The 16002-nt window shown below is 39.6% G+C and overlaps 2 protein-coding genes across 5 annotated transcripts in view; one reads left to right on the forward strand and one right to left on the reverse strand.

Moving 5' to 3' along the window:
- DNAI3 (dynein axonemal intermediate chain 3) overlaps positions 1-13700 on the reverse strand; it is a 48319-nt gene extending 34619 nt beyond the window's left edge. For 3 of the 4 annotated variants that reach the window (XR_013230163.1, XM_077333142.1, XM_077333140.1), the window contains exons 1-5: positions 13568-13700; positions 5266-5432; positions 3612-3653; positions 1492-1673; positions 313-417 (exon numbers count right to left, since the gene is read on the reverse strand). Coding sequence is in view for 3 of the 4 variants with exons in the window: in XM_077333142.1 (XP_077189257.1) it covers positions 313-417; positions 1492-1673; positions 3612-3653; positions 5266-5413 (477 nt within the window). In the remaining variant the exon portion in view is untranslated. The remainder of the gene's footprint in view (positions 1-312; positions 418-1491; positions 1674-3611; positions 3654-5265; positions 5433-13567) is intronic. The other variant, XM_077333141.1, reaches the window with a different exon arrangement.
- The window catches only part of MCOLN3 (mucolipin TRP cation channel 3), a 29431-nt gene continuing 19128 nt past the window's right edge, over positions 5700-16002 (forward strand). The window contains exons 1-2 of the mRNA XM_077333144.1: positions 5700-5756; positions 11344-11406. Of these exons, the coding sequence (XP_077189259.1) occupies positions 5702-5756; positions 11344-11406 (118 nt within the window). The 5' untranslated portion in view covers positions 5700-5701. The remainder of the gene's footprint in view (positions 5757-11343; positions 11407-16002) is intronic.

Genomic DNA, 16002 nt, shown 5'->3' on the forward strand with positions numbered 1-16002 from the left:
ATAAGTGACCTTAAATCTTCAGAACTTAAACATCATTGTACACAACATTCTGCAGTCTTTGTTCATAGGACTTATTTGATGTTCTATCAGGCATGCTTGGAATAATATGTAAATAACTTTAAAATGCTTGTAAACATAGAACGCATGGTTTGTAGGCTGTCAGTTAAAGTTTCTCAATAGAAGGTGTTGGAAAATATATTTATTTATCTAAGACTCTGGAGAACTTCTAGCAGATAGAGAAGACAATACTGAGCTAGATAGATCAGCCCTTTCATTTGGTTTAAGGAAGCTTTGGATGTTCAAAGGCCTTACATTTAAAATGCTTTCCTTGGCCTCTTCAGTTGCAATAAGATAAAATATTTGTCCATATTTTAATTCTCTGTCAAAGACTATCAGAAGTTCTTCTCCAGGGTAATCCTGTGTGAAGAAAACCAATTGATAGGTTACGCAATTAGTTACAGTTAATACTAATGCAATGCTGATGAATTTGAGCATTCGGCAAAAATGTTTCTTTTGTATAGCCTTGTTTCAGAGATTCTTTTAGATTTCTTCATGAACTCTCTAATCTCTTATGGTCACATCCTGCAGTACTCTCTAATCCACTCAGCCATGGCCATCTCACGTCCTTTCACAGCCCTTTTGACTCCAGGTACTGGCTTGGACCCCCACAAAAGGGTTTTCTATCTGTGAATAACAACTTTCTCACCACCCCGCATTTGCTGCAGCCCCAAATGCTCCCAAAGTGCTGATCTGGGGGAAGAGGGGTTCCCCAAGAATATTGTGGGGAGATTATGGTAAACAATGGAAAGGGTATCAGCACAAATTCCATTAGCAGTAATAATACACTGGATCCAATCTACTTTCAAAGAACGCTGCTGTGATGTGGTTAGAGCTTCCAACAAAGAACTGTGAGAGTCAGATTCAAATGCCAGCTCTGCCATAGAATCTTGCTGGGTAAAAATTATGTGTATATTACCTGAATACACACACATATACATAAAAATCTTATACATACTGCTCAGTTTGCAGAAACCTTTTGAACAGAAAGTTCTCAAGAATTACTATTTTATTATTATAGAACAAAAAATATAGGCTACAGACATTTCAAATAAATGCCTAAATCAATAATACAAAGTAAACAGGAATTCAATCCATGTATTCTGATTCAATGATCAACCTCCATTTTAGGTGTTAATTCTTGTCCTATCTGCCTGCTCACAGTCTTACATCATGTATCATTTTTACCATGCTAGCCACTCTTTCTTACCTTTCCATTTGTTTTAGCAAAAATCATACAAAAGTCCCTCATACTCATATACAATACCAATGGAGTCTCCCTTCTGACATATGTAAAATATTCTCATCAGAACTTTTACCACGATGGTCTCAAATGCAATCATGGCCTGACTCATAAAACATGAGGTACTTAACATCTAAATCCATACACCAGCCAAAACATCTCTATATCCATGGCTAAAGGGGACAACTTACTTGGACTATTTTTTTGATTGGATGGAAATCAGAAATTGCAGCTCTTGTCTTCATATCCTGAATTATATCCTCTTTTTTAAGAAGTTTGTAAGGGTTGTCAGCTGTGATATCTATATCAGCACGACAGTTAAATATTTCCTGAGTTTTTTCAGTGAGAACCAGAGGAAAGATTTCTGGGTGGCCTGACAGAGGAAACAGCAAGAATAACAACAACAAATCTTGTCTTTAAGACTCCCAGCATCCCAAAATAAAATGCTGTTAATGTTTTAACTCCTGTACATTGTTGAACAAGTATGATTAGAGTTTTGAACTCATTACAGGCATTATTAAAATCTGTTTTTGATAGTTTTTCTCACAGTATTATGACCTTGTTACTTCTCCTGTCATGTATTCTTCATGCATACAAGATCCCTTATTGTTTGATATCAAGAGTCAAGTCATAGCACAAGTGTCAAAAAGGCTTATTCAAGATCAGACTTTCTTGCAAAAGTCAGATCATAGAATCATAGAAAATTAGAGTTGGAAGGTCATCTAATCCAACCCCCTGCACTATGCAGGACATTCACATCCCAATCGCTCATCTACTGTAACCTGCCACCTCCCTAAACCTTCACAGAATCAGCCTCTCCGTCAGATGGCTATCTAGCCTCTGTTTAAAAATATCCAAAAATTGAGAACCCACCACCTCTCTAGGAAGCCTGTTCCACAGAGAAACCGCTCAAACTGTCAGATATTTCAATGGACTTAGAAAGGGTAACTTTGCTTTGGGTAACAAGGCAATTCACACAGAAGATCTGCTGCCTCTGTTGCAGTTAATAGACAGCCATTATAGATTAATTTAGTGGATTATGATGTCAGATTATATGCAATTTAAGGACAGTAATAGTTATGGGCATTATGGGAGAGTGGTCAACTTAGGCACACAAGCTTTTGGAATGTTTCTTCACCACCACCACCTAATCCTTTTTAGAAATGAATACACACTAGATCCTATTTTAATCTCTCGCATCCAGAAATCTAAATCCCTCAGCAAATATCTATCATATAATATGTAACTTTGGATAAATCCTACATTTATCCCTTAAGCCTTCGCATTGCTGGCCCTCTACACCCACTCAACTACAGTTGTTCATTAGAAACTATACAAGGATAAGATATGATTATGATACAGCAACAACACAGATGTCCTCTACCTGTGCATTTCAAGAGATGATGACAAACTCACTGTAAAATACTATTGTTTAAAATAGAAACATGCTCAAAAATTCTACTTCTGGCTCCATGAATCACTGCATCTAATAACAGACTGGCAGGCCCACATGTGAATGATGAAAGCAGCAAAACCAGGTTACCCGCAGAAAAGTTATGGGTTTCTACTTGTAGGACAGAACTCCCCAGATACTCAAAAAGCATGCCTTTGTAAATTAACCACAAAAAAAAGAAAGGTCTAAAATAACAGCCTAATGGGTATAAAATTTGGTTCAGAAAAGAAAGAATGTTGAGATCATAGGAATGAGGTGGGGGGGAAACTGGGGAGAAATTAGCCTGCTCAAGTACCTAAGGGCTTACATTTTCAGTGGTGGAATAGGATGTCCAAATTTTGTAAACACTCACCCTGCCACCAACATATCGATTGCTGGCCCCATAACTGAATTCTGACATAATGCTAATATAAGGCTGCTTGTTCATGGATTCTGCCAGTAGATGCTACTGATTTCACATATAATATCAACTGTTTTAAGCATCCTCTTACCCACTAGAGTTTTGTGTTAATGAATTTCAGGTAATGGATCTGATCCTCACTAGGAACAACAGCTTCTGTAGTGCTCTGTGCTGTTTGTCTTTATGTAATGTATTTACTCAAATGCAGTACTAGGTTTTTCCATAAGTACGCAGTAAAAAAGGCAACTATCTTACAGTTACGACTAATAACGTGTGTGTGAGTGTGTACAACATTTTTAAGGAGGTCATCTTATATTCAGAGTTATTTTCTTTTCACATAAATAAAATACCTGGCAGTCCCTTCTTGCAGTTCAAGATCAGAAATGTCCGGTCTTCTTTTACCTTGTTTATGGGTCTTCTGGATGTACATACCAAATACTCTTTAAATCAGGACTTACCCATGCTTGCCATAGACAGGTCAGGTTCCTCATAGGTTTTAGCTGAAATGAGATACAGCAGTCCTAGCATCAGAAGAAGCATGCAAAATGGACCAAGGATTCTCATGCAGTCCAGCAGAATCTTCTTTCTACTGTGGCTACTCTGGAAAGCATGCAACCATGAAGGCAATAGGAATCTGTCTAAATTTAACCCATTATGCTCCACCCATGCCAGTGATGAAAGTAACAAAACCAACTGAAGGGGTTCCCCAAATATGCAGAAAAAATACAACATTATACATTAACCAAAATAACTCTCTCTACAAAAAACAAACCCCAGCTTGATGAGGACTGAATATTCCTCAGGAGGTAAGGAATGCTGATAGTACTTGTTAAAGAAACAAGGGGAAGGAAAGAAGGAATCAATCTAGTAGAGCACATGACAGTCATTCCACCCTGTTTCAGAAATATCTGTGATTTAACTGAGCATGATACAAAGTCATACCTCTCTGTTTCGTTCTCAATGTACTGTTGTTTCACTAGTGATACCTCATGTTACCATTATGAGAGATAACTTCATAAACTGATAGCATTTCCCCCTTTATTTCTGTCTTCTCTTTAAATTTACACACATTTTTTCTCTTGAAACAGAAAACCCAAAATACTTTAGGCTTGTCTCATGGGGATATGCCAGTTGGACCAAGCCCTATGAAGATAGGTTGAGGGACTTGGGAATGTTCAGCCTGGAGAAAAGGAGGTTGAGAAGGGACATGATAGCCTTCTTTAAGTATTTGAAAGGTTGTCATTTGGAGGAGGGCAGGATGCTGTTTCCATTGGCTGCAGAGGAGAGGACACGCAGTAATGGGTTTAAACTACAAGTACAACGATATAGGCTAGATATCAGGGGAAAAAATTTCACAGTCAGAGTAGTTCAGCAGTGGAATAGGCTGACTAAGGAGGTGGTGAACTCCCTCTCACTGGCACACTTTTCTTGGATGCTTTAGGATGCTTTGGGCTGATCCTGCGTTGAGCAGGGGGTTGGACTAGATGGCCTGTATGGCCCTTTCCAACTCTATGATTCTATGATCATGTCAGTTATACTCTGTGTCTATGATGGATGACCAGAGATGTGGCCAAACAATAGATTTCTATCAAGGTATATAGTGAATCTTTTATAGTTAATACTTTTCCAAAGGCCGGGGCTGATAATATAGATCTATGCCCCCCCCGGGGACTCGGGTTCCAGACCCGAAGCAAAACATCATCAGGACCTCCTCTCCACCCGCTAGTAGTGGGAGGGGGGGGGAAGTTGAGCTGCCGTTCTTGCCATGCCGGTAATACTGGTAACGTTATTATTGTTTTAATGGGGTTTTAATGGGGATTTTGGGATACTGTTACCCACCACGGGCCGCAAGGGAGTGGCGGGAAATAAATCTAATAATAATAATAATAATAATAATAATAATAATAATAATAAATGTCAGTTTGACTTTTTTTCACTCCAACTGCAGGCTGAGTTGAAACTCTCAGTGAGCAATCCACATTTTCAAAGATTTTTTTTTAAATGACTGATTTTTTCATGCAGAAATCGAATAGGAAAGGTATGCAGTTATATATGAATATTATTCTTCGGCATGTAAAACTAGAGAAATAATTTCTTCAGCAGCAGACTTACCGGAAACCCTTTGTTTCCCTTTGGGTGATCCTTTGGGTGATCCTTTAGGTTTTGGTGATCGTTTAGGTTTTGGTGATCCTTTACCCTTAGGCTTCTTTACATCACCAGTTGGAGAACGGGACTTACTAGATGTCGGGCTGTCAGCCATTTTTCAGATTATTTTTTCCCTGCAAAATGGACATCAGCATATAGTCAAGAGGACAAATTCACAGTTCAATTAGCATTTATAATCCCTGTTCTGTATCATACTGGGACCCCACACACTTGGTTAGTAATAGAAGCTCCTTTTATAATCATGAGTCAGACTTAAGCATTTCAAGTCCCAGGGATATCCGCACATCAGATTAAAAAGTGTTATGTCAGCTGAATGGCAAAGCATTAATTTTTTTTTTGCACTTCCCAGCTTTTCTGCTGTCTCACCATTGCACCTTTTCACATGTCTCACACTCCACAACTGCTGATGGAAATGGCAGAAGAGAGTAAAGCGCCAGGTAACCAATCCCCTTTCTCCATATTTTAAATGTCCTGCGATGCTTGCTGATTTTTTAAATGTGTAATTCTCCATTGAAATGCCTATGCATAGAATCATAGATGCATGGTGCTTTTTGAATGCCACCCTTTATGGGATCATGAGTCCTTTGAAACATTTAAAAACTAATATCGTTCCTGATTTTTTTTTTTGGGGGGGGGGGATTTTCAAGTGGCATGCTTTGTGTTACAACTTTGAAAAAAAATCCTTTATTTCTGGCATTGCCTGCACACTTGTCTGCCTATTGGTTGCTCCAGGAAGTTAGTCATTTTTAAAAAGAAATTCCTGTCCCTGGAAATAAGGGATAGGGAGGTGGCTGTGAGGGCAGGATGAGGCAGGCAACTCTAGCATGTTTGAGCCTCCATACCTTCCCTCTGATGGTTGCCTGCTGGTTGCTCTCCGGTAGCTAGTTGGTGAATCCACTTTTTGCAATTCCCCAACTAGCGCTTTAAAATGGAGGATGTAGCCAGCCGGTTACTGCCCAGATGCTAGATGTTGGTGACATCATATAGAGGGGCTAGAATATAACAAAATATAGGTAAGCATTTCACTACATCTAATGGGTGCAGAAAAGCCCCTAGAGTTGGCTTCAGAGATGTTGCTGGTTGTGGTACACTCAAGACTCTCTTGCAAATCATAAGACGCTCAGGCCCTGCATGTGCAACTAAAGTCCCCTTAGGACCTTGCAGGCATTCCTTGAGCTGGTATTTCACAGACTGCATGCTGTTCTGCTGGCACATCTTAAAACAAAACCACCTTTAGTGAGTTGCAAGCAGAGTTGGTCCTGTTTTGCCTGATCCTAAAGTGTTGTTTTGAAAGATAGTGTGAGGAGCAAGAGAAGGAGAACAGAAGGAAAGCTTGCAGCTGTATAATTAATTGGGGCAGCGGAGAGGTGCCCAAGAGCAGCATACTAGGGAGACGATTGCTGGATATATAGACTGACTGAAGGGGCAGAAAGGGGGTTGATTCTGTTCCTAGGACCGAAACATGACCAAGTACCAGTACAGCATAGTAGACATTGGGACAAAGAGATACAAGTAACTCCAGCACCATCCTGTGGAAATGATTCACATCACAGCAAGTAACATGACAGCATTGTAATCTGAGGGTGTGGGTTTTCCTTTTGAATATTTTTAACATAATTTAGCAACATACAGTTTGAAAAACAAACTCATAAACATCAGGTATCCAGTCGTTAATCTTCTACAAGTAGCCAATTCTGCAGTTGCTTGCAGGAAATACTAGAATTGATTTTAATAGTGCAATCTTAAACAGATTTACTTCACTCTAAACCCATTCATTTCTACGAAATTCATAGGTCTGCACAAGCCACCTCCTATTTAGGCAAAGAACATTTTTACTTGGCTTGAATGTTGCCAATTTCTCTCATACCACAAATTCCATGTTGCAACTGTTCTCAAGGGTCCATTGACCCCCAGGACCTGCATTTTGAGGTATACAACAGTCTAAAATTAGAAAGAGGAGGTAAGAAAGTTCTGGTACCACTAATACACATCCCTTCATGATACAGTTCTTTGTCCTACTTTTGGCTGTCCAGGCAGGATATGTAGCACCTTATGAGAATTGCAGGGTGGTTGTGGGGGGAGTATTGGTTTTTGTAGTTTATTATATTGTAGGTCTAGATAATGTTCCACCAGTTGAGTTCCAATAAGAATTAACATTTGATTTTTAAAAGACCTCCCCACCTAAACCTGCGTCAGCCAGGTGATTAATCAGGAAATCCACAACATGCCCTCCCCAGTCCTGGGCTAGGATTTTGTGGGCAATGTCAGTATAGTTTATAGTCTGGATTGTAATGTAAATTAGGTTTTAAATTGTCTTTTAGATTTCATGATGATTTTTTTAATGATATTTGTCCTGAGTCGCTTGAGACAGGGTGGAATATAAGTTTAATAAATAAATAAATAATACATGTAAAATACATTGTTTCTTTTATTCCACAAATCATTTAATTTCTTTCATAGATTATGATACCCTGGAGAGCAGAAGTATTTACATTAGAAAAACTATCATAAAGCATTCTAAGTCTGTGCAGTTATGTGAAATGAAAATGTAATAAATAAGAATTAAACAATAGACCAACTATATGACAAGGTTGAATAATTTCAAATTAAGGTAATTTACAGTACAACCCTAAACAGTAATACTATCTAGAATGCTACAAAGTGGGCCTGGGAGATGAAAGTGGAACCAGGAACTAGTAAATGAGTCTATTTCATCTGTCAACCTTTTGTTATTTTATCAAGTGAACTTTTTTGGAAGAGTTGTGCCATCTAACACAAAAGATGCTCAATGGTTCAAAACATTGAATGGATTAATATTAAGAGTTCTTTTATGTCATTCATTTCTTCAACAAGACAACCACAGACTGGAAAATATTATGCAGCTCTACCAAATTAGCCAAACACTGAGTCATCTTAAGAAAGGAAACCTCAAATTTCAGAGATTAATCACACACAGGACTATTTTTAGGAAAGTAATTTATATGGGAATGCAAAAGGTTCCTAAAAGCAGCTATTCATCAAATTAGTCTTTCTCAATCAATTTAAAAATATTAGCCTAAGTAACGCCATTGTTGGTATGCAAAATCTTTAAAGTATGCAGACCAATGTATGAAAAATGAGTTTTGGGAAGACTGATATGCTAAGCAATGGAAGAGAGGCATGATCCATAAAAAACAGTGGAATGTGCAGAATTCAGACGGAGTAAATAGTGTTACTTTTTTGTACAAATATATTCCCATAGATGACAGGGTAAAAAAATACAAACTTGAAACTAGCTGTCTATGTATAAAAATATGTACATCATTTTAATATTAACATTATTTCTAATTATTAAAAGTCTGAATGAAAGTAGAAGAGGAAAGTGTGAAACAATGTTTAGGGTGGTAGGAACGATGTAATATTTGTCCAGACCACTACAGTTAGTGTTAGAGGCTACAGGTATAGCTAGTAGGCATTATATGTACATGCTTGTCCAACTGCTTGTCCAATTTATATGGATAGCTTTCAGCTAGTAGCCTATGAGTATGTGGACAGGACCCTTGGAGAGGTCAGGCCTGCCACCCGTGTCCTTGACCCTTGCCCTTCCCAGCTGATAAATGCTTTCAGGAGGAAGCTGGTGGTGTGGGTAATGGGAGTGGAAAATACTTCCTCAAGAACAGGAGTCGTCATCTGTGCTCAAGGAGGCAGTGATTATAACTGTTCTGGGGAAAGGAAACCCTCCCTGAGCCCTACTGTGTTGGAAAACATCTGGCTCATCTCCATTCTTGGATAAGCTGATAGAGTGGATGGTTGCTTCTTGGCTCCAGGGGCTCTTGGAAGAGATTGGTTTTCTGTGTCCATTTCATTCTGGCTGATAAATGTTTTAAATAAATGAATCTATTTAATGTATTTAAATGTTTTAAATAAATGTATTTATAATACAAAGTACTGATTTTAGAACACATCAGGACAGAGCACAGTTTTGCTAACAGTCCATATGAACTACCTGTGATAGTACAAATCATACCCAAATATGCCAAGATTATCTTTCAGAAAATATTTTCAGTGCTAGAATTCAGTCGTGTAACTGAAGAAGAAATTGTATGACTTCTGTCTCTTCTGGGCCTATACATGAAGCCTTAACTTCACTAACCACAACCAACAAACGTACAGCTACAGAAAAATGTCCAATTCAGAGGGCAGCGTCTGAAAGGTCCTGCCACTCTGTTTATTACCCTGAGCCACTGACAAAGATAGGATTTAATGGCATATGAATAACTTATTTTCCTCCGCACATTTTGAAATGAACAGGAGTTATGCACTACAGCATGGGTTCCTCCCTAAGACGTCTCAATGCTCATTTGAAGTCATTTTAAAATATCCCATTCCATACTAAATATTGTTTTGTACATGTTTCTCCCTTTCCCATCCCTCCTGTTTTCTGTTGTACAGTGGGTGCTGTAATATGCTGTTTTCCTATAATCATTTTAAAACTTTAAAAAACTTTCCATAAAAAATGGTACTCTTTTACCACTTTATTTTATGAATTTCAAAATTTAGCCAGCCCATGATTCTAGAATAATAAAGTAATGCTTAAAGCTCATAATGTATTTGCTAAACAACAAACATCTGTTAACTTGGTATTTGGATATTTTTTTCATTATCTTGAGCCAGAAAGTAACAAATCCAATCTAAAAGCAGGATGTTCTTCTAATTATCTAATGGGCTGAAACTATCCTGTTGCTAGGTGCTTAAGGGAGGGAAAGTTAATTAGTTATCAGCAAAGACATGAATGCTGTCTATAGCACGAAGGAAGAATGATTAATTGGTGACTAGAGTGAACTATTTAAATGTCATGTTTGTGTGCAGTTCTCATTAAAGACTAATTTATTTCAGTACAAAAAGACTGAATCATCAGAATACACAGGTGTAGAACATAAAAGGTTTTTTTTTAAAGACATACTTAACCCCCAAAGAAGCAAAGTCAAAACAGCCTCATGGAAAAAGACACATCAGGCTTTGAAGAGTCATACTTCTTTTGCCTCCTGTTGTTAACTGCTAATACTAAAAAGATCAAGTCTGTGCTTGAATAACTGCTTCAGCTGAAATTATGAAAGCTGTTCTGTGGCTGAACTTTTGAAAGTTAGGGGCTATTAAGGCTCTAGGTGGGATAGAAATGAAAATTGCTTTATAAACTTAGGTGGCTCAATCAGTTAAGTGGGAAATGTTTGAGACACACTCCACCTCAGAAGAGAATACAGCTGATATTTATATTATACTATGATCATTTGTGAATGGAATGTAGGATAATTATTTAAATTTCACATTTTCTCACTTTTAGGCATGAACTGTTTTATCTGGTTGTCTATATGTTAAGAGTGATAACAATGTCCGCATTTAGTTCATATATTCAAGGTTGTATATGTTAGGAACTGCATGCATTCAGGGATGGTCTTGCCTAAAGTGCACCCAGAACAGCTGCCCCAGGCCTTGGGCTAGGCAGGGCCTCAACTGCCCCCTGCCCTGCCCTGCCCCACCCTGAAAGGGGAGGAAAGTATAGGGAGAGCGGGTGCCCACTGCTACATATACCTGTCCTCTCTGAGGTTTGGGCAGGTACTTAGAGGTTGCAGTGCATGCACTTCCCTTTAACAGCTGGCAATGCAGTGGCATTGCCCTCCTCAGAAATTGGCTCAGGGGAAAGCAGCACACATCTATCCCCCCTGGCTGCTCTTTGCTTGGTCCTGGGTGGCCCTAGTAGGTGGGCAGCAGCAGGGTGGGAGAAGCATGACTCTGGAGCCAAATCCCAGATTTTGAATCTCTTAAAAAGAGATTTTAAGGGTTGCTTTTTAAACTTAGAAACAGAACAGTTTTAATTGCCATATTTTCTCAACTGTTGTTCTTTATTTTAAAAAATGTACCTCATTTCTTCATGCAATGTGCTTGCACTAATCCTGCATGTCTAGTTTAATGTTTACTTTCCTCATCTAAAGTATTATTTTGAATATTCCATTCCCTGACTATTTTCTCTTTCCTTTTTTTCTTTAGGTTCCCCCTCTCCCAGTCATTCTAACATCATTTTATTTCGATGCTTTCATTCAAGGATTTCTGGTTAGTATGCATATTTATTTATCTATCAAAATATTTGTATCCCACCTTTTTTGTCACTCAAGTCATCTTACAGGTAAAAATTAACAAAATAAACAAACTCCCCCTCTGCCACTAAAAGGTAAAAGGTATCCCCAGTGCAAGCACTGAGTCATGTCTGAACCGTGGGGTGACACCCTCCAGCATTTTCTTGGCAGACTCAATACGGGGTGGTTTGCCAGTGCCTTCCCCAGCCACTAAAAGATGCCCATCAAAAACCTTGGCAAACAAACAAGTCTTGCAGCCTCTCCTGGAGAACAAGGAGAGCTCCCATTCCACAAAGTGGTAGCCACAAAGGAAAAGGCCCTGGCTTTGTTTGATGCCAGATGATGATGATGATGATGATTATTATTATTATTATTATTGAATTTATTTCCCGATCTACTCTATGTCCAGGAACTGCCAGGATGTTTTCTTTTTCTAAGACTGGAGCTGCTGCACATGAATGCTTGGGAGCACATAGTTCTACAGATATGCAGACACAAGGCTGGGAAAAGTATTAGAAATTACAACCGATACCTTAAATTGAACTGGCAGCCAATGCAGTTGTTTCAAAAACAACTTCACTGCATTCTGGACAAGCTGCAGTTTCTGGTTCTGCTTCAGGGGCAGGCCAGTGCAGAACATGTTATAGTAGTCCAACCACAATGTTACAAAAGTCTAATACATTAGAGAGTTGGCGAACTAAATGTGGGTGAGAGAAGGCACTCAAAGGCCACTTGATTAATCTAACAGTATCAACAGGGGTGACTGCCCCATTTGTTTTTAAATGAAGCTCATCATCTTGTTCAACTAGAGTTGCCTTGAGTCCAAACCCAGGCTTAAAATCAGACTGAAAGGGATCACATGTCTCCCACGCAGGGTTGAGATGGGAGTATTTTTCCTTATAACTTCATTGGTTAGGTTAGGCCAGGCTTTCTCAACCAGGGTTTCATGAAACCCTGGGCTTCTTAAGAGCCTTGGAATAGTTTCCTGAATGGGTGGGAGTTAATATATATATTTTTAAGTGTGTTGAACATTTATCCGGTGATATGATCATATAAACTTAAATACTTTGGCCACCTCATGAGAAGGAAGGATTCCCTGGAGAAGAGCCTAATTGTGGGAGCGATTGAGGGCAAAAGAAGAAGGGGACGACAGAGAATGAGGTGGCTGGATGGAGTCACTGAAGCAGTTGGTGCAAACTTAAATGGACTCCGGGGAATGGTAGAGGACAGGAAAGCCTGGAGGATCATTGTCCATGGGGTCACGATGGGTGGGACAAGACTTCACACCTAACAACAACATGATCCTATATGGTCATGTTGAGCCACCACCCCTCCCAAAATGGCCAATGATAGGCCTGCAGAGGATGAGATGCGGAGGAGCCCCCACTGAGCATGTACACAGCTATGCTTCCCAACCATATTTTGCATGATCTTGCCACTTCAGGGGTTTCTCAATGGGGAAAAAGGTTGAGATAGGCTGGGTTAGGCTGTTTGTCCGATGAGCACCCAGTGAACTTCATGGCTTAGTGGATGTCCCGGGTCCTAATCCCACATTTTGCTACACAACAGGCTACATACTGATTATTTCTGATTCTAAGGCAGCACTTTATGTCTTCTTTGTCCTGTGGTGGTGGTGGTGGGAGCTACCTTCAAGCTGATATGGCAACCCCATTGCCTGTCTCAGGGACATGACTGTGGTTTTCCTTGATGGTCTCCCATCCAGATGCTAGCCAGGGCTGATCTTACTTAGCTTCCAAGATCTCGATGAGATTGGGCTGGCCTGGGTTAACCAGGGCAGGGCTTTTCCATGGTAGCCTAGGCAAAAGTTTGGCCTAAATTAATTTTTGGCCTTAACTCAAGCCTGTTTTTAAAGAATTCCGCAGGGGACGTGAGGGGAGCCTGGGAATAATCACTGGCTGCCCATGAATAGGGAAACTTGTGTTGAGGAATGGACTATAGGCTGCACAGCGCGATGAAAGGGCACGGGATCCTCGTGAGCGCTGCATATTCCTGGCTGAAAGCTCAGCGTGGTCACGAGTTCCACGGACCACTTTGGATGCCCCACCGTGGCTCGTCCGGAGCGCACAGCTGCGCTGTATTCCCATCCCTCCCTCCCTCTCCCGGGGATCACGGCTCACCTGCCTGCAAGTCTGTTGTCTCTCCACTCCGTCGCTCTATCCACTTCTGGCGTCGTTCAGTTGCCATGGTCAACAGCCACGCAGAACTGGCAGTTGCCCAGGCCAATGAGTACTCTTGACATTTAGCCCGCCCCTGCTGAAGGAAAGAGCCATTGGACACTTCTAGGCAGAGTATAACAACTTAAGGTATCAAGAGAACTTCAGTTCCCAGCATGCACTGCTTTCGCTCTGTCCGTGACGGAGTTGGAGGTGCAATTTTGGGATTGCTGGTTTCATACTGGAATCTCCGCGTTTTTAGCATGTTAGAAGCAATAAGTTAAGGGCTCCATATGTAGCTCCCCCCCCTCGCGCACCCACAAACAACATAGTCTTCCTTAAGCTACTGCAGTTATTGCCTTTATGATTTGTTTCAGTTTATTGTTAAGGCCAATTTCCTGTGGCTGAATTTAGGAGAAAAAGTTTTTGTCCGGTGGCGCTTTTAAGGCCAACGATACAAGCTTTTGTGTGGACCCACACTTCTTCGGATACATTAAAATGGAAGTTACCAGTCCACACATAATAGGTGAAAGATAAACAGCAAATTAGCATTTAGCATAATAAAGATGTTTAGCAGATTCAAGGTCCAAACAGTAATAACAAGCTTAGTTTATATGAAGAAAACAGTATGTTTAATTCACCTTTGTTTTTTATATAGCTGCTTCAAAACAAAACCTTTTCTGTTCTACTTTCCTGCCTGTGGCTGACTTGCAATGTTTCTCCAAGGACCAGCTAATTACTATAATAGCTTAATTAAATTTTAAGATTTATTTGGATGCATTTGTTCAGAGAAAGTCAAAGACGGCTATTCAGAGTCCCTCCCTCCCTCCTCTCCATGACAAGAGATTGCTCTTCATAATTGCAGGCTTGTGACTGAAAAGGAAATTTCATTAAACTCTTAAAACAAAAGCACCCTGTATACTTTCTTGCATCTTGGGAACACTGAAAACACAAACAGATGTACTTTCACTACATATAATGGCAAAACCCATATAATGCCATGTTGTTCTGAAAGGTTTTCAGAAAGAATGAAATCAAACAGGTGGCACAAAGTGTAACCAATCAAGCAAAATTCAGTCAGGTAGCCATGCTGGTCTGAAACAGCAGAACAGTGTGTCCAGTGGCACTTTGAAGACCAACAAAGCTTTATTCAAGGTGCAAGCATGCACACAAAAGTGTATACCTTGAATAACATTTTGTTGGTATTGAACAATGCCACAGGACTCAAACACAGATCAGGCACCCTACCAATATATGCAGATAAATGAGCCACCAATGGTATGGCAAATGTTACTGGATCCTGTGATAGTGTCACTTGGGGGGATATCAGAACAGAGTTGGCACTGACTTGACTGGCCAGGAACAAACAGCTGTAAGATTTACCCCAGGCATTTCTAGAACTAGTGTCCTCAGAGACAAGTAAAGAGAAAATTGACAAAGCTAAACTCGTACTGAAGTTTTGTGGGGTTACAAACTCCAGCTTGAGAAATTACTGGAGATTTGGTTGGGGGAAAGCTCAGAAGGGAGGTGGTACCATACAGTTCACCGTCTAAAGCTTTCATTTTATCCAGTGTAACAGATCTCTGTAGCCTGGAGATCAGCCATAAATCCAGGACAACATCAGGACCTAGAGCCATCCTCAGTAGACAGGTTTAAAAAGGGACAATATGGTATGGAGTTGCTGGATTGGAATTTTGATACTATTTTATACAGTATTTGATACATAGTTGTTACTATTGAAACAAAGAGAGACTTGGGATGGTTAGCACATTACATAAAGTAATTGCAATTGATTTAGATATGATACTAAAGTTAGTGATAGCTGTATTTAAGTGTACAGAAGCCTATTAGAAACAATCAGATATTCTTGGTTTCTCAGAATATAAAAATATAAGTCAAATTGCTTTTTTTAGGGGGGTTAACATATAAATAATATCAAGTAATTGTCCATACACAAATTATGTCAAATGATGATTAACATTTATGTTTTGAAACAATAACTATAGGACTGGAATCAGAGTGTATGCATTTTTAAAGTTACATAGTTACTGTATGGAAGCATTTTTTCTTTTTCCCCTGCTTTTCATTATAAATTGTGCACTGCATACATATTTTCCTTTCATTGACTGATAAAGTATTTTAAGGCATTCAAATGTAATTGTTCTTCCTTTTATCAACTGCTGGGAGTGTTTACCCATTGACAGAATCATATTTTTCTGTACCTGCAATGCAAGGTAACACACCTAGGGTACTGGGCTTTATCTCTGTGATAGCCCCTCATCGCACCCCATCTGTTTCCACCAATAGAATGGAAACATTTCATGCATCCAGGCATATGCCGTAACACATCTGATAGTCTTTCAGATACCACAAGACTTATTTTGGCGGCGGCAGACTAA

Source organism: Paroedura picta, chromosome 4 (assembly GCF_049243985.1).
Source record: "Paroedura picta isolate Pp20150507F chromosome 4, Ppicta_v3.0, whole genome shotgun sequence".
NCBI classification, from domain to species: Eukaryota; Metazoa; Chordata; class Lepidosauria; order Squamata; family Gekkonidae; genus Paroedura; species Paroedura picta.